At 41.5% G+C, this 27,997-nt stretch overlaps 3 protein-coding genes across 3 annotated transcripts in view; all 3 read left to right on the top strand.

Annotated features, from left to right (window-relative positions):
- Positions 1–59: 59 nt before the first annotated feature.
- pop5 (POP5 homolog, ribonuclease P/MRP subunit) lies at positions 60–3,294 on the top strand. Its single transcript, XM_085367804.1, has 5 exons — positions 60–107; positions 184–326; positions 601–750; positions 2,511–2,594; positions 2,851–3,294. The coding sequence occupies exons 1-5, from the start codon at positions 88–90 to the stop codon at positions 2,958–2,960; spliced, it is 507 nt and encodes a 168-aa protein (XP_085223930.1). The 5' UTR covers positions 60–87; the 3' UTR covers positions 2,961–3,294.
- Positions 3,295–6,504: 3,210 nt separating this feature from the next.
- rnf10 (ring finger protein 10) lies at positions 6,505–13,360 on the top strand. The gene is made up of 17 exons (XM_085367051.1): positions 6,505–7,047; positions 7,690–7,874; positions 7,988–8,193; positions 8,276–8,366; positions 8,471–8,655; positions 8,909–9,045; positions 9,156–9,310; positions 9,543–9,668; positions 9,792–10,032; positions 10,141–10,274; positions 10,376–10,493; positions 10,575–10,676; positions 10,760–10,897; positions 11,035–11,120; positions 11,203–11,260; positions 11,824–11,988; positions 12,107–13,360. The coding sequence occupies exons 1-17, from the start codon at positions 6,885–6,887 to the stop codon at positions 12,178–12,180; spliced, it is 2,364 nt and encodes a 787-aa protein (XP_085223177.1). The 5' UTR covers positions 6,505–6,884; the 3' UTR covers positions 12,181–13,360.
- Positions 13,361–14,081: 721 nt separating this feature from the next.
- LOC146620708 (uncharacterized) overlaps positions 14,082–27,997 on the top strand; it is a 30,780-nt gene continuing 16,864 nt past the window's right edge. Inside the window, exons 1-7 of the mRNA XM_085367050.1 lie at positions 14,082–14,256; positions 16,058–16,151; positions 18,105–19,439; positions 19,534–19,618; positions 20,527–22,074; positions 22,438–23,910; positions 25,160–25,285. Coding sequence (XP_085223176.1) covers positions 18,106–19,439; positions 19,534–19,618; positions 20,527–22,074; positions 22,438–23,910; positions 25,160–25,285 — 4,566 coding nt within the window. The 5' untranslated portion in view covers positions 14,082–14,256; positions 16,058–16,151; position 18,105. The remainder of the gene's footprint in view (positions 14,257–16,057; positions 16,152–18,104; positions 19,440–19,533; positions 19,619–20,526; positions 22,075–22,437; positions 23,911–25,159; positions 25,286–27,997) is intronic.

Genomic DNA, 27,997 nt, shown 5'->3' with positions numbered 1-27,997 from the left:
TACATTACATCTTTCCAGCGTGTGGCGCTAGTGCGCTTGTCCGAGTTTTGTTGACGGAAGTTCCGACGGAAGTAGAGTAAAGCAGCGATGGTGCGGCTGAAGACGAGGTAAAACGTGCCATTCGTATACTGTTTCCTCTAGCGTGTGTGCTCCTAGTTTCTGACGCTACATATTCTACCGCAGGTATTTACTATGCGAAGTCAACGTGTCGGACAGGAGCCAGCTGTTGCTGCTCGACGACCGAGCAATTATGGTGGCAGTGAAGGCAGCGGTAGCCCGCACACATGGGGACTATGGGGCCGCTATGTGTAGCATTAGATTTTGTGGTAAGAAGTTTTAGATACTTTCCAAGGATCAAGCGACAACACTTGAAAATACCAGTGAAAGTTGTTCAAATAAGCATCAGCACTAAAGTAAATTTTAAAATGTATTTAGCTGTTCGTAATGTTTGCCTGTGGAAGCTGGTCAAGCAAAGTTAAACGAAATAATAATAGTCCCAGCCCTTTGGCTTCTGGGGTGACGACATTCTTCTTGACATCGTGCTAATGTTGCTGGAATGTCGTTTGACTTTTAATTTTTTTGTCTTTTCCCCCCTTTTAGTTAAATATCTGAACGCTCACACTGGAATAGTATTTCTACGTTTTCCCAAAAGGTGTTACAAACTCCTGTGGTCTGCATTGCCTTTCATTACCAGTATTGAAACTCGTGGGCAAAAAATTCCCTGCTTTCTAAACTGTTTGCATGTAGGAGGTAAGAAAAAACTGTAAACTAATATTCCAGAATGAAAAATACATACAGTACTGTGCAAAGGTGTTGAGCCACTCATTGTTTCTTCAAAAAATCTGAAATAGTTACACTGATTTATTGAAAAGTGTGCAATCATAAATTTAAATACTGCATATAGGGCAAAAACAGAGTTTGTACAATTCAAATGAGTTTGAAAATCAATACAGGGTTTGACCACCTTTATTGTTCAACACAGTCTGAACTATCTGTCATTTCATTAAGTAGTCTTCAGGAATAGTTCTCCAGGCTTCTTCATGCACATCCAAAGCTGTTCTTTGGTTGTTGGCTGCCTATTTTTCCTTTCTTTGTCAAGGTGATCCCACACTGCTTCAATGATGTTGACTGGAGGTCAGTCCATGACTTGTTTTTTTTTGTTTTGTTTTGTTTTAATCCAGGTATGCTTTTACTGCACCGGCAATGTGTTTGAGATCGTTGATCACGAGGAAGACACTTTCCAGATGGTATTGCATGGTTTATCAAAATCTAATGCTTAATCTCCTGTGTTCAGAAGATCCCTCACACCACAAACCAAGATAGACTCCATCATGTTTTACAGATGGCTGTAGACACTCACTGTTGTACCCCTCTCCTAACCTCCTCTGTACTTATTGGAGACAGTTTGGGGGGAAAAAAATCTACGTTTGATTCATCACTCCATAAGACCTGTTGCCACTGACTTTCAGTTCGTGTGTAAGTTGACAGACTTCTGGTTGTTTCCCTTCATTAAGAACTGCTTCTTGACAGCCACTCTTCCACTTAAATCATTTCTAATGAGGCAGTGAACAGTAGGTGCATCAGCTGAAGGTTCAGATGCATCTTTCAGATTCTGTGTGAGGTCTTTGCTGGATTTTTTTTTTTACTATTTCTTAAGGACATGACTTTCATATACAGCAGATAGTTAATCTGCTGTAGATAGTCTTTTAGGTGTGCCACTTCCTTTTTTTGTCACCCAGTTCTGTTTTTTAACAATGGACTGCAGACCATGCTGAGATATACCTAGTTTCCATCTTACAACTCTTTAGGAATCGTCCTCTTAGTGGAAAAAATACTATTTCCCACCCGTCACATTGTTATCGTTGGTATTTTTTCATAGATTAAACAGAAGAAGTGGAAGCAAATTATGTACAGTTTAAAACTGGTTCTTTGCTAAGTTAACATTTATGTGTACGCCACTGGTGAATACCTTGAGTTAAGTGCTGTGGTGTGAATGAGACACGGCGGGTCCAGAGATCACAGTTTTGAGCCATTTTATTCATTCCAGCTGCAGCTCTCGGCTGTCAGCCATACATGCATCACACCACAAAAACTCACAACAAACCCCAGTTCCCCATGTTTTAAACTCGGCGGGCATGATTACGGATACCATGCAGGTGCATCCGCACGGCCCCGCAGACAACGCCCCACCACAAGTGCTTTTTTTTTTAATACTTGAATGAATCATCAGTCGGGGTTAAGAAACAAATAAGCATTGCTCTGAAAATGGTCAGGTAGAAAGACTGAATTCACAATAAGTGAAAAAGCAACCAAGAAAAGCCAACAACAAAAAACTTTGAAAGACCTTCAGAAAGCCTGGAAAATTATTGCTCACGACGATTTTAAACAATTATAAGGAGGTCTGGCTCCTTGGAAGGAAAATAGAAAGAAATTAGGGGTTGCTCAAGACTTTTGCACAGAACCATACATTTTAACTACATATAATTTAAGGTGAGTTTTGTTTGTTTCAGGGACAATTAGAACATGTCAGAAGTTTCTGATCCGATACAACACCCAGCAGCTCCATCGAATGCTGCCTAAATGTAAAAGCGAAGGTAAAGAATTGATTTGAACACTAAATTTTGCAGTTTTGGTCAGTGTGTTTCTTAACACTACACTAATATTATCCTCATAAAGTTGTAATGTTCTACATTTTAACTTTCGTCTTAAATCATATAGGATGTGATCAAGCTCTTCAGTTGTAGATCTTGTAGTTCACTGAAGACAACAAACATTTGATCTTGGGACAACAAACACAAAATGAACAAAAAAAAATGCAATTTGACGGAGTTCTCCTCGTTTCATTTGCAGAAGAAAAACGGCAGGTTCGCAAAGCAATTCTAAGCTGTTCCCTAACAGAAAGCAAGGAAGCATTTGAAGAGGATTCAGAGAGTGAGGAGGAAGAGGAAGAAGAGGAGTGACTTGACTACATGCTGGGGCCTGTGCTCAGGTTCAAGTAGGATGCCTGGTTGTGCTTGTTTTTTGTTGTGACTGAAAGAGAAGTCTGTATGAAGCATTTGAAGAAATAGATTCACAACTGCAAGAATACCTTGCAGCAGGTTCTCAGTGCTTTTGTTACTTTTAACCCCTCCACCTCCTTTAGATAATTCTCTGCACTGGAGGGACGGTTTACATGGATAACTTTGGGTTGCAGAGTGGTCTGATGGACTGTCTTGAGTGTCTTTCATCAGCAAAGTCATGTGTTTGATCACATGATCATAAGTTAGATAGTTAAATAAAACTGCATTTACACAGTGCGACACAGTACTATGCTCTCCTTCTGAAGAGTCAGACATTTAATTTTGTGTGTTTAATTTGTATTGGTTCCTTTTTTGTCATATTTGTAAATTAAAGCCATAGTTTGAAGATACAGTGTTTGTGATGCTGTTCCATGTACTTCACATGCTCACATAGACCATCTGGGTCATATAGGCAATCAAATACGCACTTTCATAATTTTATTAAGAATATACCATTCATTATATAGAAAGATGTTCTGTAGTACGTATACAAAATTATGGATACAGATACATACAGCAGGCTGTATGTAAATCATGACATCACCCACTGGTTAGTGACGTCCAGAAAGATATACTACAAAAGTTCAACACAATGCTTTGCATTAGCTAAAAACCGCAGTGGAAGAGATCGGGTATCACAATGATGGCTATCAGCTGTCTAGGTTAAGGTGCGTTTTCTGCCTCGGGCTCTGTGCAAACTTAAACAAAAAGGTGCATTCAATGTGTCGTGACGGTGCACAAAATGATCCCTGTGAGCGCCGCCTATTCTAAAAAGAGATGTGGTCAGATGATGATGATGGGGGAAAAATAGTGATAAAATGTAAAAGAACATGAAAAATACAGTAAAATACAAGACTTGCAAAAACAATGAGCTTAATGCTGCAGAAAATTGTTAGGTTTGAAATTTAGTGCACAGAGAGGTAGATTAACCTCCTAGGACCTGGCGTCCACATATGTGGACATCACATTTTGGGTTATTTAGACCAAAATACTCAATTTTGCTCTACAAGGGCCTGATATCCACTTACGAGGACATTATACTGCTACTGTTCTATCGAAATTTTAAACGAATATCCTCGTATGTGGCTCTCATTTTTCTTAGAAACAAAAATTAGGTAAAAAAAAATAATAATCTGGTAATTCGTTGTTTTTACATTCATCAGGTCCCAAGCAGCCCAAATATCAAAGAGAAATTAAAAATGCATGTCGTGGAAGAGTTCAGGTCTTAGGAGGTTAAACATTTTAATTTGAGTTCATTATTTTGATCCTGAGTACGCTCTCTGCCCTGCTGTTTATTTCGAAGGTGACGGCTGCAAGTTAGAGCTCTGAAGCTTAAAACTGGATCTATTTAAAAATAAAAGTTTCCATTGCCTGATGAAGAAAACACGAAGACTAGACTGAACAGGTATTCTTGGTGTGTGTTCTGTGTTCTAGTAGCTGCAATTTCAGCAGCGCAAAGGTCATCTTAGTGTTTTGAAGAGCGAGTGCTGGGGCTGAATGCAAACTGTGGACGGAGCATGCTGTTAGGCTAATGCCTTGTAACTGGTAAGTCATTAACCAGTGAACAAGCCTGGGCTAAATATCCAACTCCAAAACTGACCATGACTTATAAAATTAACTTATTGTTTCCTAAATCTTAGTTTCTACATTTATGGTCTTATGAGGTGAGGCCCCCACTTTTACCCCTGTGCAGTATCCAAGCTGCATACTTAGATTTGTAGACAAGGTCTTCCTGTGATCCCATGTACCCATCTGAAAACTAGAAGGGTTTTGTACATTGAAAATCTTAATGCCAAAACTTTGTGGCATTAAACACTTAAACTAAACTTTTCAGACAGGCATTTGGGTAATGTTTTTGGGTTCTGGTTTATTTTACTTGGTTAATGTGTCTTCATTTTAAAATTTAACTTTTTTGGAGAGGGGCAGAAACAAAGGCTATGACTAGTTTGAGGCCCTAGTTAAATTGAGGGTCTGCACCAAGGCCCAGTATAAAGGTAACACCAATTATTTACACCATCTGGCTCAGCTACTCCAGCTGACTCCATTAAAAAAAAAGAACCCAAAACAAACAAACTATTTAAAAAACACGAAGTATGAAGAAAACAAAAGTATACTAAACTTATTTTATCACCCCAAATCCAATAAACTAATCCTAATCTGACATGGACGTTATTACTACGTCTCCCATGATCCCTCGCACGGGCCTCTTTACTAAACAATAGTGATGGGATTTCCCCCTCTTTTTTTTGAGAACCGGCTCTTTTGGCTCAACTCACTAAAAAGAGCCGGCTCTTTTGGCTCCCAACCGGATCTTCAGGTTGTTTTGTTGCTTTAATTAATTTATTATTAACAATAATATAAAATTGTGCACAAAATGAATTCCTAATGTAAAAAAAACCCTGTGGTTTTATTTATATGTTTATATATAAATATATATGGTGGCCCCTAGAGACAAAGCACGTACAAACTCCAAAGCAAGTACAAACTCCAAAACACATTTCTAGCGTTAACTGAATTTCCAAAACAGAGCTACCTAGATCACTTAAATTACACAATTGAAAGCATATGTGTATTGTTTGTGTATTTATACACAAGCACTCATATATATATTCAAATAAAAAAAATAAAAAAAAGTTCATTTACCTGTTACTACCACACACCGAATCCAGTCGCTGGTACTTCCTGGCTTGTGTAGCCACTAGGTAACAAAAGCTCAACACTGCGCCTAGCATCCTGGAGCACTTCTGTTGTGTTTTGTACGTGCTTCGGGGTTTGTACGTGTTTTGGAGTTTGTACGTGCTTCGGAGTTTTTACGTGCTTTGTCTCTAGGGGCCACCGTAAATATAATTTTATTTATTCACTCCACATAAAATGTAATAAATAAATAAATCATATAATACAAAACCAAACTATTCACATTTTAAACTTTTAACTATTTAAAATTTCAGCTTTTTCCTTTTAAACAAATTTAAAGTGAAACAACACAAAACACTGCAAACCACAACACAATTAAATATAAATTAAAATATGAAAACAAAAAGAAGATGCACATTCTCTGTCATATGGGCCTACATGAATAAACTATCTGAATCCTTTATCATCTGCAAATGAAAATAGTTGTGGATGATTATTATACCTTTCTAATGTGACGTTGTTGTCCCTGGCTCTCTTTTTCTCTGGCTCTGTTCCTGTGCTACTGCGAGTGCAACTACCGCCTCTCCCCACTCTTCCCAGCGCAAAGCACAAGCCTCGCGTGCGGAGTGAAGCGGAAAAAAGGGCAAGAGAGAGGGTGAGAGAAAGAAAAAAATAACCCATGGCTCCCAATAAGGAGTCGGGTCTTGTCGTTCACTTCAAAGAGGCGGCTCTAAGAGCCGTTTCGTTCGCGACCGACACATCACTACTAAACAAATCGGCAGGCAGTACAAGAAACATCCGGGTCTCTCAGGTTCCTGTCTGGCGACCCGTCGCCATTAGTGCAAGCTCGTTTTGAAGGATATATTTTTTTTGGCTAAAATCTCGGAATTTTTAGGTTTTCCAGCTTTTGGAAAACATTTATCGCCTTGTTAAGGGCATATTGTTTCCCTTAGCGAGAAAAAATCCTAAATTCGGGGGGTCTTGGCCCCGCGTGACGATTTTTCGTCCTCACTTCCAACTGCTCCGATAACTTGAGACGCCGAAACCGTGTCTCTTATTTTTTCTCGGGTTTGTTTTATGGTCAAGATGTCGCCGTGATGGGGTCTCCGCGTTTGACAGAAATGAATCAGGGCCTTCGTCGCCTGACCCGCACTCACTGCAGCCCGCTTTCCTTCTCCGTTTTTCCGTTTTATGCTAGAGAGCTCGGCGGCTCTCTGCCCGGAGCTCGGCCTCAACACCGTTCACTGCACGGAGACAAACATGGAGAAAAACCCCAACAGCAGCAGCAGCACCAAGGTTCCGCCCCGTTCCAGCTCCACAGGCCCGGCACCGAGCGAATCTAAACCCAAAACAGGTGAACACATATCAGGAAACGGCATAAATATCACATGAGGTTGCCAAACACATTGTGTGCTCTTGTAGCTAAACACCCATTGCCCTGTGGCCTGTTGGGGCCTAGCCGTACTGCAGAGGTTGTTTACCTTGTATGGCTAAGGACCTGACGTAGCTGTCAAGACATTTGACCCACCAGCTGTCACAAAAGTACCCGATATTTCCATCCAGCATTGTTTTACTTATTTTTTTTATGACATGATGACACATTTCCGCTACCAATCAAAAGCTACTAATGTACGTAAATAAATATTTAGTTGTATAGTTTTCACAAAACTATTGTGTTTTCAGATGCATGAAAACTGGTATTTTGTTTGCTAAATCCTGAAAAAAATGCACTGAAAATCCAAAACACACGAATTAAGATGTGCCCTAAACAAAACACCATTGAACTCTGTAAGAAACTGTATTTGCACTTTCTTTATATGGGGTGGAAATGTGCAAAAGGCTTAGTTTTTACCTACAGACTCAATTACAGGAGACTTAATCTACTGTTTTTAGACATCGGGTCTTTCACATTACAAATCAGCTTGAATTGTGATGTTTATAAATGTTTCCCCCCTAAGGCTTTTTTTAAAAAAAAAAAATTTTATTTGGATTTCAGAAGGTAAAAATAATGGAGGCTCCAAGCGTTACAGCCGCAAGCGTGAGCCCTCCTTTCCTAAAGCCGACAGTTTCCCCGGCCCTCGCCGCACCAATTCACAGAAAAGCAAGAATTTTGACAAGAGACCCCCTCAGAGAGGTGGAGGACGACAGTATGGAGTTACAGGTGGAGGACGACGTGAGGAGGTGCGTGTTTCCAAAGGCTGATGTTGTACTGACCTCATTTAGTGGTGAGAAAACTTCAGCAGTTCCTTGTTGACATTCATTTGGTCAATTGCGATCAATCCTCGTGTCACCAGGTAGCAGAGACGCGCCGGGCCGAGTTCAGCCCGGCTCAGTTGGCAGGACCGAAAAAAATAAGCCTGAACCACCTGCTGAACTTCACTTTTGAACCCCGTGGAGGTAACGGTGGCGTCGGAGACGGAGGCCACTCCTGTTGGGGCCGTCGAAACAAATGGGGCCACAAGCACAAGCCCTTCAACAAGGAGCTTTTTCTGCAGGCCAAGTAAGCGGCCTCCCAAACGAAAATGATTCTGAATGCAGAGACTCGATGTTTGGGATTCATCTCACCTTTGTGTGTGTTGCAGTTGTCAGTTTGTGGTGACTGATGACCAGGATTACAAGGCTCACTTCACTGATCCAGACACTCTGGTCAACTGGGACTGTGTGCAACAAGTGGTGAGTTATCCTCCGCGTTTTGACGGGGAAGTGTTTACTTAACTACCAATATTTAATCAAATGAAAGCACGTGTCTTGACAAGCCATTTCTGCTCATTCTGCAGCGCATCTATAGCCACGAGGTGCCATCGTGCCCCATCTGCCTGTACCCTCCTGTGGCAGCCCGCATCACCCGGTGTGGACACATCTTCTGCTGGCCGTGCATGCTGCACTACCTGTCTCTTAGTGACAAGAGCTGGTCCAAGTGCCCCATCTGCTATGAGGCAGTGCACACAGCTGACCTGAAGAGGTAAAACAGAAGGAAGCAAAACATTGCTATCTGTCTAAAGGAGAAGAGGAGTTACTCCCCCCCCCCCCCCATGGCTCATTTAGACATCATAATTCTTAGTATATACAAATGAGTTCTTTGCTGCTTGCTTACCTGTGAGCCCTGTGCCCTCACAAGTTCTCCTGCTACATGGAGATATTAAAACAGGTTCATTTAGTTTGCGCAGGGTTTTTCGGTTTGTTTGGTTTTTAACCACTTGCTTGTGTTGTTGCAGTGTGGTTGCTATGGAGACCAGACAGTATGTGGCTGGTGACAAGATCACCATGCGCTTGATGCGAAGAGAGAAGGGGGCTCTGGTGGCCCTGCCTAGCTCTCAGTGGGTGAAGGTGGAGGAGCCTGTTCGTTTTGGAGGCAAGTCTGTGCCAGTTTTATGGACAAGATCATTTTTCACTTTTAAATTCATATAAGACTTCATATAAGTTTAAAGGTATTTTTAAACTCTGTTCACATTTATTTCATAGATGCATGTTTGAGTCCATATTCCAAGCTGCTGCTGACCTCCCCGGCACAGGTCCTGAACCTGGTGGCAGAGGAGAAGGGAATTCTTCAGGCTCAGCTTAGCCAGGAAGAGGACGCTCAAGGGTGCTTCATCCAGAGCGCCCTTTGTCTTTTACAGGTAAAGCTACGTGCACATCTTTGGCAACTAAGACATAACAACATAGACATAAATAATGCAATAGACAAAATAAAGTGAAATAAGCGCATTTAATTTGTATGAATAAAAGTTTTTTTGCTATGCCGCTAAATCCATTTTCTCTTGGGTGTTTTGTTTGTTTGTTTGTTTTGTCTAAGGAAGCCAAATAAGCAGTTAACTGATGATGTCTTTATCTGTATGTGTTTGTGATTAGGAGCAAGAGGAGAAGCTTCTGGAGCAGCAGAAGGAGAATGCAGACAGCCTCGACTTGTCCTCTCTGACTATGAAAGAACCTTCTTCTCCTGTGGAAGAAGGGGTGACTAACATCAGCAGTGCCAAGGTGAGTCTAAACCTTCTTTACCCTTTTTCACATTGTTGTATCTCTGGTGATGGGATCAAATGTATCCTATTTGCGTGGTCCTGGTTATGGTTTTTTATCGCCTCTGTCTTGTTTCATCTTTAGCCCGTGCTGCAGTACGCCTCAGCATTTGATGACGAGGTGGCAGAGTTTCCGGAAGATGCTGATGTAGAGCTGCCAGGCTTTCCCGAAGCGATTCTAGAGAGTGTGCCGGAGGAGCCTCCTGCAGCTACAGGGGATTCCACCTCAGAGCTCCAGCTTGAAGAGGAGAGCCCGGCCATCCAGGCAGAGTCAGGCCGGCCCTCAGCCAGTGTGGTGCCTGGACCTTATTACTATTTCTACCAAGGTTGGTGATCCTCTGCTCCACCCATCTACCCAGGATAAAATTCCTGCCGTAATATGTAAAATTTCCTCATCCCTATTTTTTTCCTGCTTTCCATTTTTCTCCGTCAAGCTGACGACTGCCAGCAGATGTTCCTGCATCCCGTGAACGTGCGCTGCCTGCTACGTGAATACGGCAGCTTGGAGGCCAGTCCTGAATCCATCACCGCCACAGTGGTGGAGATAGTGGGGCAGACAGTCACAGAGGTCAGCAAACAAAGAAACAAAAGACTGACGTTCTGTTGTTTAATGTAGTTTTAATTTAAGTCAACACATTTAGTTTATTTATCCCCCTTTCCTTCTTGCAGGAGATCCGCCGCCGGCATCGCTATCTGGCTCATCTGCCACTCACGTGCGAGTTCAGCATCTGTGAGCTAGCACTGCAACCACCAGTCCTGTCCCAGGAAACTCTGGACATGTTTGCAGGTTAGAACACTTAAAACTTGTTTTAAGGGTTTTACTGTAAAGGTTTCTCAGATGAAATAAATCGTCCTTTAAACCTTTTAGATGACTTGGAGAAAAGAAAACGCCTGAGGCAGAAGAAGGCGAGAGATGAGAAACGCAGAGAGAAGCGAATTGAGATTGAGGAGAACAAGAAGCAGGGTAAATGTAAGTATACCTGAAAATTACACCTTTTATATACCTCATATTTTGAAATTGAGGTCCATAGTACTTGCATTTTCATTCCCCAGATCCTGAGGTGCATATTGGACTGGAGAACCTTCAGCATTTCCCAGCATTCGGCTCTCCACCTCACAACAGCAGCCCCCCGATCCAGCCTGACTTCACCTTTGCGCCTCCTTCGCCCCTCAGCAGCAGCCCTTCCTCTGGTAAGATCACCCCTTCCATCTGCCATTTTTTGATAAGAGTTTCCTCCTGTCAGCTGCCTGTGTGGCTTTTGGTGATAAACGCCATGACACACATAAAAATTTTTTCTTTTTTTTTTTTTAAACGTCTGTCAATTCAGATGGAATGAAATTCCCAAGTCTGAATACGCCGTCACCTGTCGTGGGTAGTGTGGAGGATGAGTCCCACTGCATGTCCTTTGCACAGGTGTGTGTGGGAACAGTATTCTTTGTGACTTAAGTGGTTGGCATAGCTCAGCAGTGCTTTAATAAGACTGTTTCCTGTGTAGATGCTAAGAGATGGGAAAGCAAGAGCTGATGCTGGGCCCAGGATCACTCCAAAGAAAGGTAATGCAGGAGTGTAGATGTTATGGTGCCTTGTTTGTTACAGTTAAGCTGTAAATGTGAATAATGTGAAATCTCACAGTTAAAATGCCAACTCCTGTTAAAATGAAATTGATTAGAGGTGCCTGGTTGGCTCGTGATAGTAGCTACAGCAGTAAGCTTGTATTTATGGGGTGCAGTTTTAGTCTGCTTTATAAACTGATAATACTTGAGCAAAGAGCCAGATAATGTACCCATGTTGTCATCAAAGGGTTTGTCTGCCTACATCCGCTTACAAGGTGGAATAATAGAGTCACACAGTTTTTGCTACTTTTATTTAAACCCAACTTGTCATAGGAGTAAAATCTGATATATTGAACCTTGGCTCAGAATAAAACCCCAGCCTCATCATTTCTGTTTGTGCTTCCTGTCTATGTGGTTATATCAGTTGTTACAAATTGCACGTACCGAGTGGGTGAAAATAAGCAAAGCTTTTTGTGTTATTGTGCATTTCTGGTAAAACCAGTTTTTGGAACTGCAACACCCAGAGGTTTCCTGAACTCAATGTTGTGCCTTGTACCATGCAGATAAGCTGCTCGCTCCCCCAGCAGCAGACAGCGATGGCGAGAGCGACGGCTCAGACCGTGTCCCAGTGCCCAACTTTCAGAACTCCTTCAGTCAGGCTTTAGGGAAGGCACTTATGCAGTTGGACAGTGGTCCAGTTTCTTCTCAACAACCTGTGGTTGAACCAGGTCAGGAACCTCTGATCCCTCACATCTACTTAGCCGAAGCCTGATATTTCTGACTAGACTCATTGTTTGTTCAGAGACGATCACACGCTCACTCCCGTCTGGGATTTTTCTCTTTCAGATGAAAAAGGAGGAAAAAAGAAGAAGAAAAAGCAGAAGCTTCTATTCAGCACATCCATGGTTCACACAAAGTAGACAACACTGAAGTTCATTTAATCATATTGTTTCTCCCCCACTGCTTGTGTTTTCAGTTTCACGCAGATCTTTCTGGAACTATAAGCTATGGAAAAGGATTTGAGTTCATGCTGCTTCAAACATTGTTCCACTGGCTTCATCACCTGTTCGAGCTGTTTGTCTTTCCATCGGTTTAACTTGCATTTCTGTTGTACAACAAGGCCAAAGCTTTGCACCATCATGCTCGTGTCACAATGAAAGCCTTATGAGTCAATTTAAGTTAACATTCTAAGTATTACACATGCTTCAGGCTTATGTAAGTTCCATGTACTTGAGTGCATCATGGGGTCTATTGTAGGAAACTGCCCCATAGTGTTGCGTCTTTGTCCTTGTTCATGGCATTAACATGTGTTTTTGGTGATCCAATCACAAGTTGGCTGCCTGAGTATGTGTGTTCACACATGCGGTGCTAAGAGTGCAATGTGTACCCAAGATGTATGCATGTGCAAGCCATTAGACCCATTACTAATATAGACAGGGTAATTTGAGGGTGCTTCATACTAGAATAGCAGTCAGCCAGCTGCAGGTACGTTACACCTTTAAAACTTTCCAGGATACTCAGCACCTACACATTATCAGTCTGGAACTTAAATACAGAAGGCAGCAAGTGAGTAAATCTTTCAGTGTTTATCACAGGTCAGTCTTGGGCTAGCTCTTCATATGTATAGATTTGTTGGATTGCCAGAGTCAAAGCTCTAGTATTTGGTAATGCCAACATTATGCCTACACATTAAGTTCTAATGTCAGGAAGTGAAAACACAGTATTGTGTAAAAGATATTAGTTCTGTAGGTTCAACAGGACTCTTGATATATTCTGCCTGGATAAACATGAATAGCACTTTTCTTGTCATTCAGTTTCTTCTTAATTTCATCTTCTGTTGTAGGATGTTTACTCACTTTTAACATTATTTCCCCAACTTTTATTTCAGTGTTGGAAATGTGTGAAGTTAGAGAATTATTGGCTTAATGAGTGCTGGTGAAATGAGAACAAGTGGATTTGATTTTTTTTTTTTCTTTTTTTTTTTTTTCCCGAGGGTTCTTTAATTCACCTTTAATTTTGTCCAAGTTTATAGACTGGTAAGCATAACTAGTCTGTTGCAAATAATAATAAAAAGATGCACAATCAAAGAACTGGTTGTTTGCTACACTTCTTTACCCCCCTGTCTGGCAAAGTGAAACTCAGAAGGTGACTATCAAATTAGGTCAGTTCACACGATCTTATTAACGCAGCACCTTTTTTCTCCACAAGAGGGCAGTCTTAGTCCACCTGATCTGTGTAATAAAATTTAAGTTTTTGTATACTGACTGCAGTCAAAGCTTGGTTAAGAATAGTCTGAGATCAAATAAATGCATAATGCATCTGAAGTTCATGAATTATGCAGATTTCTTTATTCAAATAGGTGTCGCCATTCAAACAGAAAATAACCAGTCAGCTTTTTAAAACAAACAAACTGATGGTTTGTGCTTTTAAACATGGGAACGGGTAATTAATGCCATAAAGTTGGGATGGAATAATATTTTCCCGAGCACATCCTATACTCAGGTTCGTATCCAGTTAAGTTATCCACATTCATCCCGGAAGTTTAAGTAATGCATATATATGTGTGTGTGTATGTATGTATGCGTTACACCTGATGAGTTGTGCTATATAGCAAAAATGATTCCTTAGTGTTTGTATACTGTATGCACAAACTGTCATTGTCTCTTACTGGAACGACACAAGTTTATGTAGCAAAATCCTATTTTATGTTTTAGTTGCACTTTATTTTGAAAGCAATAGCCGGAAGTGCTATGTGGAGCTGGATTGTGCGGAAAGTACTCAGGCGGCTAGTTGCCTGTGTAGTCTATCCCTGTCAACAATACTGCAACCTGAGACGGGATAGCCAGCCAGCCAGTTGGCTAGCTAAGTAAACCAGCTAAGTTAGCTGCTCTGCTAACCAACTGTCACGACTCGTAATTTTTCCCTTAAGTTGGCGGGATACACTGTGTTAGAAGTTGTTTCGACAAGCGTGGAGGGAAAGCTGACTTTATGGTTTGGTAAGTTGTCTGCAGTTGGGATCAAACAGGCAGCGAAAGACAGGTTCAGACAGTGTTTCCATTTTGTGAGTCCAGCTTCTTGAGTTGTTAGCTTACGGTTGCTAGCCAGCGAGCTGCTTAAGCGTTTGTCTTCCCTCTTGTTTGAAGTCTGTGGGAATTCCCAAACAGCTGAATGCAACACGCTCGTTCAATACGTCTGCACACTTCTGTTTTTTTTCCGTTCTCCTTCTGTACGTTAAATGTGCCTCCCTGCTGTTGGGAGCAAGCCAACTCTTATCTGTCGGTAAACTGGACCGGGCACTGTCGAGGTAATTTAGGTGAGCAGACACGACATGAGGAAGCATTAACACTTGTTGCTGAGATGGAAAACTACAAAACTTAGAAAGCTCATTTATTAGCATTGTTGTTTAGATTTAGTTGTATCATTGTGTGTGTGTGTAAGTGGTTGGGATGCTTGGTTTTCTGTAGCATCCAGTAGGTCCACATTAAATCTGGGTTATGGTTTACTGTGATATAAAACTGTGGTTACCTGCTTCACTGTTGTAAGTTACTTTTAAATGTCAAGATCACCTAAAAACCTGAGCCTACTACATTATGTCCATAATAATACAGCAAAATATTACAGCCAGGCTAAACTCAGTCTAAAGTTTTCTTAGAGAACAGTATCGCATATTTCACTGTTAAAGTCCAGTGAAAGCCTGTGGATTGTGATGTATATTTTATGTGACTTTACCATAGGTGAGAACTAAATTGCGGTAATGCTCATCTTCTTTTAGTTGTTCTGTTGTCTGCATAAGGAAATTTCCTCTGCATAACTGGCTTAGCCGGGTTATTGACTCATTGTCTTTAAAAAGTTAAAGACAGTAAGTGAGTCAGGGCTAAAACAAAACAAAATGCCTCCATGCCCTGTGCCCTACTGTCCTGCACGTATACTCTGAAATATGTCTCTAACATTCGCAGGATCTCTTCAAAGTTGACTATTTAACATCTTCGGCTTGAAGAAATGCTCTTTTCAATTGTTATGTGAGGCTTGCAGTAATGAGTCGGCGTTGGATACTCGGTGGTGTGTCTAAGCCTATATAAGGCAGACGGCTCCTTAATCTCCGCTGTGCTGCTCGTCCCACCATCACAGTGGATGTTTGGCATTCCATCTCAGCGAAGGTGTTTCCTGCCACTATCTAAAGTTCACGTTTTCAGCATTTTCAACAGTCTCTGTTAGTCAAGCGCAAGCCTTCGTGGCTCTGCTTCCTTGTCTGTCCAGTTTTTATGTTTGTATATATTTTTTTCTTTTTCTTTTATGAATCATGGACTTGCCCACTGAGTATTTGGAGCTTATCAGCTGATGTGCTTGATAAGAAGCACAACGACAGGGGCGATCATGTAAAGACGTGACTGGCACAGAAAAGGACACCAAACAGCAATGTTTATACTTCCAACATTTGCTGATTGAAGGCATTTAGATGCAGTAGTGTGAGGACTGCATTGGCGATGGCGTGCTTGTACTGATCGAGGACATAATGCAAATGTAAGAACAGGAAATAACAAGCATATACGAGAGCAGAGTCGATGACCTTTGTTGTGCACTAAATATATATGGGTGTGCCTGTGTTTACTGAAGTCTGTGTCAGTGAAAACATATCATCTATTTGCTGCTTTTTGAAGGCGTGAGAACACCACAGCAACGCATTTGGACCGCCCTGTTGTATCCCTGCTGTGATTTCTCTACCGTAGCCTTCAGCACGACAGTCTTAACTAGTGAACAGCCTGTCTGCTTTGATGACGCAAAGTGTGTATCTCTTAGGCTCCTTCGACTCCTTCCTCCCGTGTGATATGACATCACGACTCGGTTACAAGAGAAGCTCGAGCTCTACAGCAGACGGTTGACATCTGGTCAGGTAGGATATTATATTCAGGATTTTGATCAAGCGTGCCATTATTTATATAAAAAGAAAATTCAGTTTCTGCATAGCAGAGTAACTCAGCACAACACGTGGAAAGCATTATCAGATGTGGAGAAGGAGTTTCTTAAAGGGCCTTTGTGCTCTTTTCTATCTTCATTATTGCTTTATAACAACAGATAAAGCTGTTTACCAGCATATTGTGTCAGAGATTAGTAAGTCGATCTTTAGTCATCTCATATTTATCACTAAACCTCCTTTTGACTGAATAAGCATTTCAAAATAGACATGCAGAAGTTCATTAGGGGTGGAGCTGAATGTTTGATGGATGGTGGTCTGGTGTGAGTTTGCACTGGAATCTCCCATTTACTGCCTAAGAATGATGTGCGTGTGTTAAAACCTGAAGCAAAAAACAATGACATTGTACAGTTGTCCGGTTCCTCCTTGTGTCAGTTGCCACATGAAAAGTATGCAGTCCTGATCACCACTACACCAGTATCTCAACTTAGTCACACACATTTTACAAGCTAGTTTGATTGCACTGATAACGACAGCCAAGGAGATAACGTTAATGTCAGTTGTTAGAGTCGACCAACAGGTCAAACAAAGGCAACAATTGTGCAGGTTACAGGTTTTAAGTACAAGTAACATTAAAACATTTAAATCAAAACATTAAGTAGATAAACTAATGTTTAATGTGTCTTAAAATACAATAAAATACATTTAAATAGCCATTGGAAATATGTTGTAACTTTTCTCTGACACGGCTGCTGCTTTTTTCACATCAGGCATTTTCACATGTCACTGCAGAAAAAGCACAGGCACAGTGATACTGCTTTTGGGCTCATGGAAGCGTGAATGTTCAATGCATCATAATCAAAGTTGATGTTATTAGTCCCACCTGTGCTGCTGTGTGCTAAGCCATTATTAAATGACCTGTGTCGTGTAAATGTACAAGACAAACACTCACCTTTTATTGGTGTCCGCTCTTTTTTAGCACTAAATATGTCCTGCTTTAACCTAACAATCAATAACCTTTGGCAAAATAATATACATTACTGTGCAAAAGTCTTGAGCCACTCATCAGTTCTTTAGATTTTGCTTGCAATGAGTTAGACTTTATTTTTTTATTTTTTTTAAAGCAGTAGTTTTTGTTGAAGGTATTTCAAAGTTCTTCTTTGGACTTTGGCTGCTTTTTCACTAATTTTCAGTCTAGTGCTTTGTATTTTCCAAAGAATGATTTCCTCAATTTTTTTTTTTTTTTTTTTGCATCAGCACTGACCTATGAATCATTTAAGAGTAACAAAAGCTGCCTGTAACTCATATGAACCAGTTTTGTGTCTTCACATGTCAGACAACTTGACAACAAACCTGATTTTCAGCATGATAGTGATCCCAAACACACCGCTTCTGCGCTTACACCTTACATGGATAGTGTTCTACTTTGGGTTTTTCTATCAGTCATGCATTGGCCTCCCCAGAGCCCAGACTTCAACATTATTGAAGCAGTGTCAAATCCTCTCGATAGAGAACAGAACAAAATGCAGCCAAAATCCAAAGACGAGCTTTGAATGTCCTTCAAGAAACCTGGAGAACTGTTTCTGAAGATTTATAAGAAATTACAAGAAAGCTTGAGAGACTTCTGCCTGTGTTTTTTTTTTTTGTTGTTGTTGTTGTTTTTTTTACATTTCAATAAATGACTTCAATTGTTTTCATAGAAAATTTTAAATAAAGATGGCTCAAGACTTTTGAACAATAAACTTGTGATGGAATATCAGGCACTCCCAAGTTTATAGTAACGGCTAGATTAGGGGATTGTTTAAATCCTTACATTTTTAGATTTTGTGCAGGTACTTTTTTGTTGAGGATCTCAGTAAGTAATATTATTTTTTATTTTCTCTCTGATGGGGTATTTTATCTTTATGCTTAACAAAAGGTGTTGTTCAACAGGATGGCTGCTCAGGTGGAGGTTCAGACTACGGAGGTAGGAAGGACAGTGGCAGGAGGACGACATCACCTGACTCCCCTGACAGACTCCAGCAATAAGAGCCTCATTGACATCCCGTCTGCCAATCAGCCGCAGCTCATCGCAGCTGAACCAAACAAGCCTGCCCCAAGCGCCAAGCCGCGACTTACTCCCAAACCTTTTTCTGTGGAGAAAAATCCTACAATTAAGCCCATACTTGCCCCAAAGCCTCAAACTAAACCCAGACCTGAGTCCACTCGCCTTGCTGGATACAAACCAGAGCTTCCAAGCAATCCAAAACCACAGCAGCCGGTTTCCAGCAGCAAACCCAGACCACTTTTAACCAACCCCAACCGTCCTGCCTCTACCTCCTTTCGATCACCCACTAAGTTGAACACTGGACAGACAACAAAGCTAGTAGCCCAGCCATTTAAACCAGCTCCTCCACATGACACTGGAGGCCCTAGCAGACCCACCCCTCCTCCTGTGCCAGCACAGAGGCAGAAACCCTCAACATCAAGCTTGGCCTACTCAAAGAGCTTTAAAAAACTACCAGCAGCAGAGTGGTCTGGAACCACTAAAAAAGAAGATGAAAAAGGCCACAATGCACAAGGTAAAGTTGGAACCTCCCTTACTAGAGCAAAGTCCATGGGCTTTCTTCTTGATGCAGGGGAAGAAAATGAAGGAAAAGAAAAGGCTCAGCCTGAAACATCTGTGCCTCTGCGACCACATCCTAGAGGCTCCAAGCCCAGACCTGTATCAGCCATTTTCCCCGGCAGTACAACGAAGACGGAGACCCCGGTTCCTGCTCCTCGCTCGGCTGGGAGACGACCCCTTTCAGCTGATCTCACTTCCAAATTTGGGTCTATTGGTCTTTCACTGCACCGGAAATTTCCTGAAGGAAATTCAGTAGACAACACTCCAGAGGGAAAAGCACTACCACAAAGCAAAGAGGAAGATAAAACCTTTACGAGTACCACACCACAAAGTACTGATGATGTCTGTAATCCTATCCTCTCAGACCAAAGCAACAAAAACAAAGAAGAAATGGCTGCAAAAGAGACCGATGAAGACAAGCGCAGGGTTAGCGTCAAGTCGCGAATAAGTCTTTTGCTCGATTTGCCGTCTTCTCCTGGGGTAGCTGCCACCGGCCATGGTTCAGATCTTCGTTCTCCATTGCAGCCAACCCCTGAAGGTGAACCAGCAGTTGGTGTTAAACAGCTCATCAAGCAGCTGACAGAGGATACAACACCGACTCAGAGCCCTGTCCTTAAACCAGCACTGAAGCCCCGTCCCTTGCCCCTTGACCTAACCAAAAGGTAAGAGCTGCTCATACTGTCCATGTGCTTTGCTTTTTGTTCTGTGTTCCACTGTCATGCATGGCTTTTGTCTTGTGTGATGTATGTTCAATAGGTTTTCAGCCGAGAGGTCACCTGACCCTGTTTCCCTCACTGAGGCAGAGGACCGTCATTACATCAGCAAAGATCCTCAGAAGAGGGTAAGAGAGGGCGTGAGCTTTGTAGGAACTGGTTTCTGTTGGGCTCGGTCTGTGTTTAACAGGCAAATGAGGGTAACAATGAGAAACTGTGTCACCGTGTGGTGCTTGGAAAGTTTTTCATATGGTGTTGCTCAGCAGAGTTTGATTTTAGTGTGTTTGTTACCATTTCCTGTTTGATTGAAACCCATGCAATATAACATAAAGACGGAAAATACAAAAGAAGCACAGGAGAATGAGCAGTGTGCAAATAGAGGTGAAGCCTCTGACGCAGTTTAAACTAGAAGTGAAGTAGGGAGACACAAATTCAACTCACGCTTTAGAGCTATAGGTACTCTATAACTGTATACACGACTGGGAAATTCATCTTTATTTACCTGTTGAAAAGCACTTGCATTTCCAGTGGACCAAAGCGCCTCTGCATTCATGAGGAAATTTCTTTCAAAGAAATAGGACATTACAGTAAAATGAATTGCTGCCATAGACATGCAAAGCTGTGAAACCTAATACTGCTGATACATTAAACATCCCCAGTGACTGCCAGTTATGAAACACACAAAGAAGAGATCAAATAGGAAAGGTCAATGCTGAGAGACTTTGATTACCACCTCTGCACCACACCCAATGAGCCCTACGTAGAAGAGGATGCTGTTTGTGCCCTGCCAATTGTTCTCTTGAACTCCTCTGTGTGCTGTACTGTTGAATGTTCCATTGCCAAGTCCCATTTATTCTGGCTTATGGTTTTATAGCAGTAAATGGTACCTAAATTCATAACTTTTTAAAAAAGCTTTTAGTTCCTTCAGAAGATTCCAGCTGAAAGAAATTCTGTAATAGCTTATCAGTTCCATAACTAGGCAGTAAGTTGTGAGCATGAACTTAAGAATTCTCAGTATATCTCTTAATTTTCCCAGGCTGAAGAATCAGCTATCACTCCCAGTGACCAGAAGACATTTTTGGATTTAAAAGATTCCCAAGAGCAGCTCAAAAAGGTCTCCACGCCTGAAGGGCCTGAAGCAGGACAGACGTTTGTTGCTGTTTCCAAGGAAATTGGTGCAGGCAGTGGAGTCCAAACGGTGCGAGCATCCTTGTTTGATAATGTCGTGGAGAGGCACAGCGTGGTGTTGATGGATGATGGCTCATCTGTTGACACGGCCAAGGATTTGCTCAGCAGCACGTCTCCATTCGATAGAACAGTTACTGAATATAACGGGGCTTCAGTCACCGCTAACTACAGCCAGCCTTTATCGCCATCATGTTTTCAACCCGTATTACATGCCTTTGACACAGTGCAGGCTGTCGAAAAGAGTCGGGCAGTGAGTGTGAGCGTCCCATCAGCTCAGTGGGAGGATAAAGCCATGACCCTCCGTTCCAGACGCTCAGAAGGGAGCAGGCCTCTTCCAGAATGGACCAGTCCTGCACAAGAACAGCCACCTTTGGCACCTTTGATGCCTCAAACACAGCCACGATATCTGAGGATAGGAGCCTTACAGAAGTGGACCACTACAGGTCTCGACCAAGACGTAGATATGGAGACAGGGATGCTAAAGGAATCACAAAGGGAAGGACAAGTGGCTTTAGATAAAGACAAGGAGAGACAAAGAGTGGCAGAACAGGAAGAAGTGTCTGCAGCACCTAAACGCTTGAAGATGCTGCAGGCAGACGAAATGGCAAAACCCAAGGCAACCTACTTTGCTTTAACCGGACAAATACAGGAGCCAGTTTCTCTTGGGGGTGCAGGGACAAACACTGGGGACATGACTAGCCCCTTTGATGACTTCTTAGGGATTTCTCTCCTTAGTGGCCCTCAAGGGAAGAGTCTTCCAGTAAGGGGGAGCCCGTCTTTAAACGATGATCCTTTTGGAAAAACAACTCCATCGCAAGAGCAAGTTAAAGATTTGATGATAAGAAGCCACAAGTCACCCAGGGAGAGCAGTTTAGCCTCAGATGGACAGAGTAAAGAGGAAAGGCTAGAAGCTGAAAAGAAAAGGGAGCAAAGGAAGGAGAAAGAAAGGCACAGGACTAAGATAAAAGAAATTGAAGGTGAAAAACAGACACAGCTGGAAATGGAGAAACAAGCACATTTAGAATTTACACGAATGAAAGAGTGGGAGATGCAAAGAGAATTTGAAAGGCAAAGACGTAAGTCATTTGAAAAGGAGAAACAAGAATTTGAGGAGAAACAACGTGTCCTGGAAAGGCAGAAACAGATTGCGCTTGAGAAAGCACAAGAATTAGAGGAGAAACAGAGACTTGAAAGAGAGAAGCAAAGGAAACTTGAGAAAGAAAAAAGGCAAGAACTAGAGAGACAAAAGGAGAGACAGCGTGAAAAGGAACAGCAAAAACAAAAGGAGGAAGAGCGGCTAAAACAGTTAGAGCGACTGCAGCTCTTAGAGCTTCAAAGACAGAAGCAGAAAGAAAAGGAAATGCAGCAGCTAAAAGAAAAAAAGGAAAAAGAAGAGGCAGACAAGATGAGACAGATCGCATTAGAGCAAGAAATGTTAAGAATAAAAGAGCTTGAAAAAGAGCGGGAAAGAGAAAAGGAGATGGAGAAGGAGCGTCAGAAAGAGATACAGAGGGAGCTGGAGAAACGGCGACAACAAGATTTAGAAAGGGAGATACAGAGACAGCTAGACAATGAGCAACAGGAACTGGAGAAGGAAAGGAAGAGGAAGGAGGATGTAGAGAGACTCAAAGAGCTGGAAAGATTACAGCTCTTGGAGTTTGAAAAACAAAAACAGGCAGAGAGGGAGAGACAACAACTTCAGGAGCTCGAAAAACTGAGGCAACTAGACATTGAGCGACAGAAATTAGAAAACCAGAAGCTGAGACAACAGGAACTGGAGAAGGAAAGGAAGGAGGATGTAGAGAGACTTAAAGAGCTGGAAAGATTACAGCTCCTGGAGTTTGAAAAACAAAAACAGGCAGAGAGGGAGAGACAACAACTTCAGGAGCTTGAAAAACTGAGGCAACTAGACATTGAGCGACAGAAATTAGAAAACCAGAAGCTGAGACAACAGGAACTGGAGAAGGAAAGGAAGGAGGATGTAGAGAGACTTAAAGAGCTGGAAAGATTACAGCTCCTGGAATTTGAAAAACAAAAACAGGCAGAGAGGGAGAGACAACAACTTCAGGAGCTTGAAAAACTGAGGCAACTAGACATTGAGCGACAGAAATTAGAAAACCAGAAGCTGAGACAACAGGAACTGGAGAAGGAAAGGAAGAGGAAGGAGGATGTAGAGAGACTTAAAGAGCTTGAGAGATTACAGCTCTTGGAATTTGAAAAGCAAAAGCAGGCAGCGAGGGAAAGACAACAATTTCAGGAGCTTGAGAAACAGAGGCAACTAGACATTGAGAGACAGGAATTAGAAACCCAGAAGCTGAGACAACAGGAACTGGAGAAGGAAAGGAAGAGGAAGGAGGATGTAGAGAGACTTAAAGAGCTTGAGAGATTACAGCTCCTGGAATTTGAAAAGCAAAAGCAGGCAGCGAGGGAAAGACAACAAATTGCGGAGTTTGAGAAACACAGACTGAGGGAAAAGATGGAAAGGGAGGAAGCAGAACGGATGCGAGTCATAGCCAAGCAACAAGAAGCAGAGAGACAGCGACTAAAAGAGAAGCAGAAAAAAGAGGAGCAAGAGAGGCTAAACTTGGAGCCATCACGTCTGAAACCCAAAATTCTTGATCTGGACTCTGTGCTCAGAAATGAACCAGTGTCTAAGTCTACTTCTCAGCGCAGCGATGCTGCAACCCGCTGGAAGGAGCCTTACAAGCCTAACATTCTTGACATAGACTCCTTTACATCTCAAGCTCAGCTCTCCTCTAATAATGACTTGTTTCCTTCATTGGGAATGCAGGGACTAAATGCTGACTTTGGGGGTAAATTACAGCCTACATCTGAAAGTGACGTTAGCTGGAAGATACCATCACAGACTTCAGTAGGTTTCTCAAACCCAGTATGGACGACGCCTCCTCAGGACCCCTGGGAGCTGCGGTCAGTTGAGATGTCTGTGGACCAGCCTAAGGCTGAATCTAGAAAACACGCCAACAAACACAGTCCAGAACAGCTCCTTCTTGATCATGGGGAACGCATCCCAACTCAACAAAGGCCTTGGTCTGCTTTCCTGGATGAGCCACCCCCTTTGGGCCCTTTTCCTGGTTCAGAGGTTAAAAGTGTGAACTCCCCAGGTGGACTCCCCACCATCACTCCTGCAGAGCAGATCTGGTTGCCCAGAGAGCTACAGCCACAGAAGATCAGGGGAGAAGCACAGGGCCAGAGGAGATCACAGGGGTCCAAGGTGAGTGACATAAATCAATTGATCAGTTCCAGAGGTGCCAATGAACTACCCGCCCCCCTTTCTACCACACTTTATTTTGTGATTATTGTAGAAATCAGGTTGTCATTTTCTTAGTTTGTCAGTGCAGATGGAGTCAGATTATCACACAGAGACATGCAGTCTTGTGAAAATACAGGTCATTTTGTGATATCTTACAGAACAATCTGTTCTTGTAGACGTACAAACCATCTAAAACATAAATATAGCTTCTCATGATGTAGGTGGTATCATATATTCTTCACCCTGTCATTTTAAAAGCTCACCAAGTTCTGAAAGCAAAAGCATACGCAAAATTCTTTTTAATATTGTTTTATTTTTAGCGTGCATTAATTTGTGTGCCATCATTCCCTGATTAAATTGGTTGGAGAAAAGAGGCTCCAGCTGAGTTGCCATATTGTAGTCGAGCTAAGTGACGTAGTGGCTAAATTAGTCTAATTCTTGCTTCTTAATAACTACAACAGGCTGTGTCACCATCAAGAAAAATGCAAATGAAATTCAAGTGAAAAAAGGAATATTGATTCAGCACTGCTGCTTCTCTTTCATGATTCCTTAGTATTATCCTCATGTCTGCAAGATATCTAAGGAGTACTTAGATTTGATATAAAGTATTTACAACTATAATGTAGTAAGATGCCTCTTGCATCCAGTTAGATTGCAGTGTATCTGTGTCTGTTCAGACTCGTATAATACATGTAGTGAAGACTTTGAAGTAATTAAAGTTAAACGCATTAGGTGTTTGTGACAAAAGGTATTTGTGACTGTGGGGGCAACATTTAACCTTTCACCACTGAATTATTATCACTTGCATTTCTTGAGTCCCATATTTTAGGTGCTCCTGAGATACTGTGTTCACAAGAATGGGTTAAAGCAAAAAAGCTGATTCCTCAGGCCATGTCTAGATCATAATGATGTAGACATGGCCATGCATGCTAATTATTACATTATAAACCATAACATGTTTTGGTTTTAGAAACAAAAATCAATTTGTTGTTAGTTCCAGTTAGCCACACTCCTTACAAAAACGTGGCCAAATTACAGTCACACTTCACAAGAAAGTAACAAACTGACACCTAAGCAGTGTTTAAACGTGAGTGGACTGAAGTTCACTTTATTCTGTCCAGCTTCCAGCATGACAATGAGCAGCTTTTTACTGTTATGAGGTGATGCAGTTGGATCGCGGTGTTCACTTTGGGTCCTCTATGCTGCTCAGGAGTTGAACAGATTGCGGTCTCGGAGTGTGTCACGACGATCGGTTCCTGCAGGTAGTGCCGTGGATGGAAGCCCTTCCAGGATGAGGAGTCGCAGCGCCCACAGAGAGCAGGACCTGCAGAGCAGGGTGAGTCAGGCTGCTGCTCATTTTCTGCACCATTTTATTACAAATGACTGTTTTCACTCAGCTCTGTGGAAACAGAGAGCGTAGTATGCGGTGCCTCATGCACTGAAGACTGTATTGGAATGCAGCTTGCTCACTTGACATGAAAATGCTGCTGGCCTCACATAGTAAAGAGCTAGTGACTAATGTTGAAAGCATGGACGTCCTAGACTCACCTCTGCCCATCCCACATTACATTCTAGGGAAGTGGTGCTCAAACACCTTCTCAGGCCTGTACGTCAGGTTTGGATCAGACAAATGATTAAGTAAAGATTTTCACTGCTGATTTATCAGAAACCTGACAGCAGGGCTCAGAGAAACCTGTGAAGTGAAATGGCATGTAATGATTATGTGTTCTGCAGGTATTTGTGTAACCTTGCTACTTGATTTTGATTGGTTAGAAGTTATATTTGGTTATAAACTTGTAGTTCACCTCTGTTTTTATACCACTGTGAATGGAATAGCTTTTGCTGGGAGTGATAATGCTGTCTATATATGTAGTTGATATTTCTTGGAAGACTTGATGGGATTTGTTCAAAAACAAAAGATTTTTTTTAGTTTCAGGGATGCACTTATTGGGATTTTTGGTGATCAAAGGTCTCTTTGACCTCATAAAACACCTTTTTGGCCATAACTCTAGAAATTTTGCCTAATTTGTATGCTAAATTTAACAAAAATGTCTAGTAAGACAAAATGTTTTGATTTCAAAAGATTGGCGGTGAAATGTGGACAGACATCAATGTAAGCTGCTGCTTGACTGGTTGGTGGAAGCAACTTCAAGGTGGTTATTCCGGTTTTATATTTTTTAAACATGTAAACAAATGTGTCTGCATGTTATCGACTCTACAAATTACATGCACACTCATATTATTATTACATTTAAGGGTGGACAGTGTTTATTAACGATACAGGGTTGGGTTCAGGTTGCGCTTTGTCACTGACACTGTAATTGTAGGCTCAGGTTGAAGTACAGTCTGTTGTGCCTTAACATTACACAGGGAGATCAGATTAAGTCACCACAAAGGTCAAGGTCATTACCACCATCTAGTGGTTGTGTTTTAGTTTGCAAGAGTCAAGTGTTCTGGGTATCTGAATTACTCCTTGTTGCCATTTCCAGTGCTTGTTTGAAAAAAAAGCTTTTCAAATGACCCTATGTAAATAAAAAAGTGCACAGATTTACATTTTAGCTCAGACAACTTTACACATAGTAGAAGAACCGCTGAATTAGATTAGATTTTTAAATTGTTAAAAATAGTTCTAAAAAATCGTACAGTCTAAATGCATTTGTCTCTGTCAGTAGGCCACAGACACTACACAAACCTGCTGCTTGTGTTAATACAGATTTCTAACTAATAATGAGAATATTTGCCATCTGTCGCTGCTCATTTTGTCAGTGAATTGGTGTAAAAATAAAGCTTTCCAAAAGTAATAAAACGGAATATTACACTGGAATAAGGCTCCAGCTAACAATGTATTCATCATTATTGGCTCTAAAACTCACTGTCATCCAGTTTAATTTCACTTTAGACAAAACGGCATCAAATCAAAAGCTCTGTCATTTTCTTCTTACTCAAAAGTAAGAAATGATAATGATAAAATTACACAATTGCTCAGTTCTGGATCATTTTTTCTGTTTGTTAATAAATTCAATATTTCTACTCAGTAGTGATATTTTATTCAAGGTAGCAAGAATTCAACATGTCAACATTCAGCATCAGAATATGAGCAGAGCATCATTAACACAAATACTAAGGCTTATATGCAGGAGCATGACTTAAAAAAAAAAAAGTATTTAGTAATGATAAAAAAACCCATAGGCAGATTCTTAAATCTAGTTAAGATGTTTAGCATATGTAAAATATCACAGATAGTGTTTAAAGCCAAATATGTGGGCGTTGCTGGACATCTGAAATGACTACTTTCCTCAAATTGTATTCACCATAGACTCAGAGACATGAAGTAATAGTAGGGTGGTGACATCACTGGTTTAAGTGTGAGGGTCTGAGGCTGGTGAGTGCAGCAGAGCGGAGATGGGCACCGGGCAGAGAGCTGTGTTGTACATGTGGTCATGTTGTCTCACTCCTTACTGCCTCTGGGTAAGTGACAGCACCACTCATGTTGAATGTGTCTCCATCAGCCGTGCGCGTCTTCTCGTATAGGGCTGTAGGAACTCTTGGTTCATATCATATACAGTAGACTGTATGTACATTAGCCGCATCCTATTTCACCTTCTTCCTGTTGTTGCTGGTTGGGTTCCTGGCTGAGTAAAGACCGATGAGGTCAGAAGAGGGGAAGAGATGAGTCACTTCCTAGCAGATCGTTTTCAGTACTACGATGAGGAATATTTGGTCAAAAAGACATCAATAATATGTTGATTGTTAGATGTTTCATGTTTTATTGTATCACTTCCTTGTCTTTAAATCTTTCTTTTAAAACTAATAGTCTGAATAATATCAATCAAGGAAGCTTCAAATATTAAAATTGTGTGCTTTTCATTATAAATTTGCTGGTATCACCAAAATACTTAATGTAATACTTTATCTTGGAGAAATAGATAAAAACTATAAATATTATAATTTTACTTAAATATTAAGAGAATATTGACTATTAATATTTAAACAACTTAACTATTAGCATTGTGGAAAATAACAAAGTGCAAATACTTTGTTACAGTAC

The sequence above is a fragment of the Diplotaxodon limnothrissa genome, linkage group LG12 (assembly GCF_057381915.1).
Source record: "Diplotaxodon limnothrissa isolate DT_005_m linkage group LG12, D_limnothrissa_male_GT1.1, whole genome shotgun sequence".
Lineage (NCBI taxonomy): Eukaryota > Metazoa > Chordata > Actinopteri > Cichliformes > Cichlidae > Diplotaxodon > Diplotaxodon limnothrissa.
Note: the sequence above shows the minus strand (reverse complement) of the source record. Positions and strands in the feature narration are given on the sequence as shown.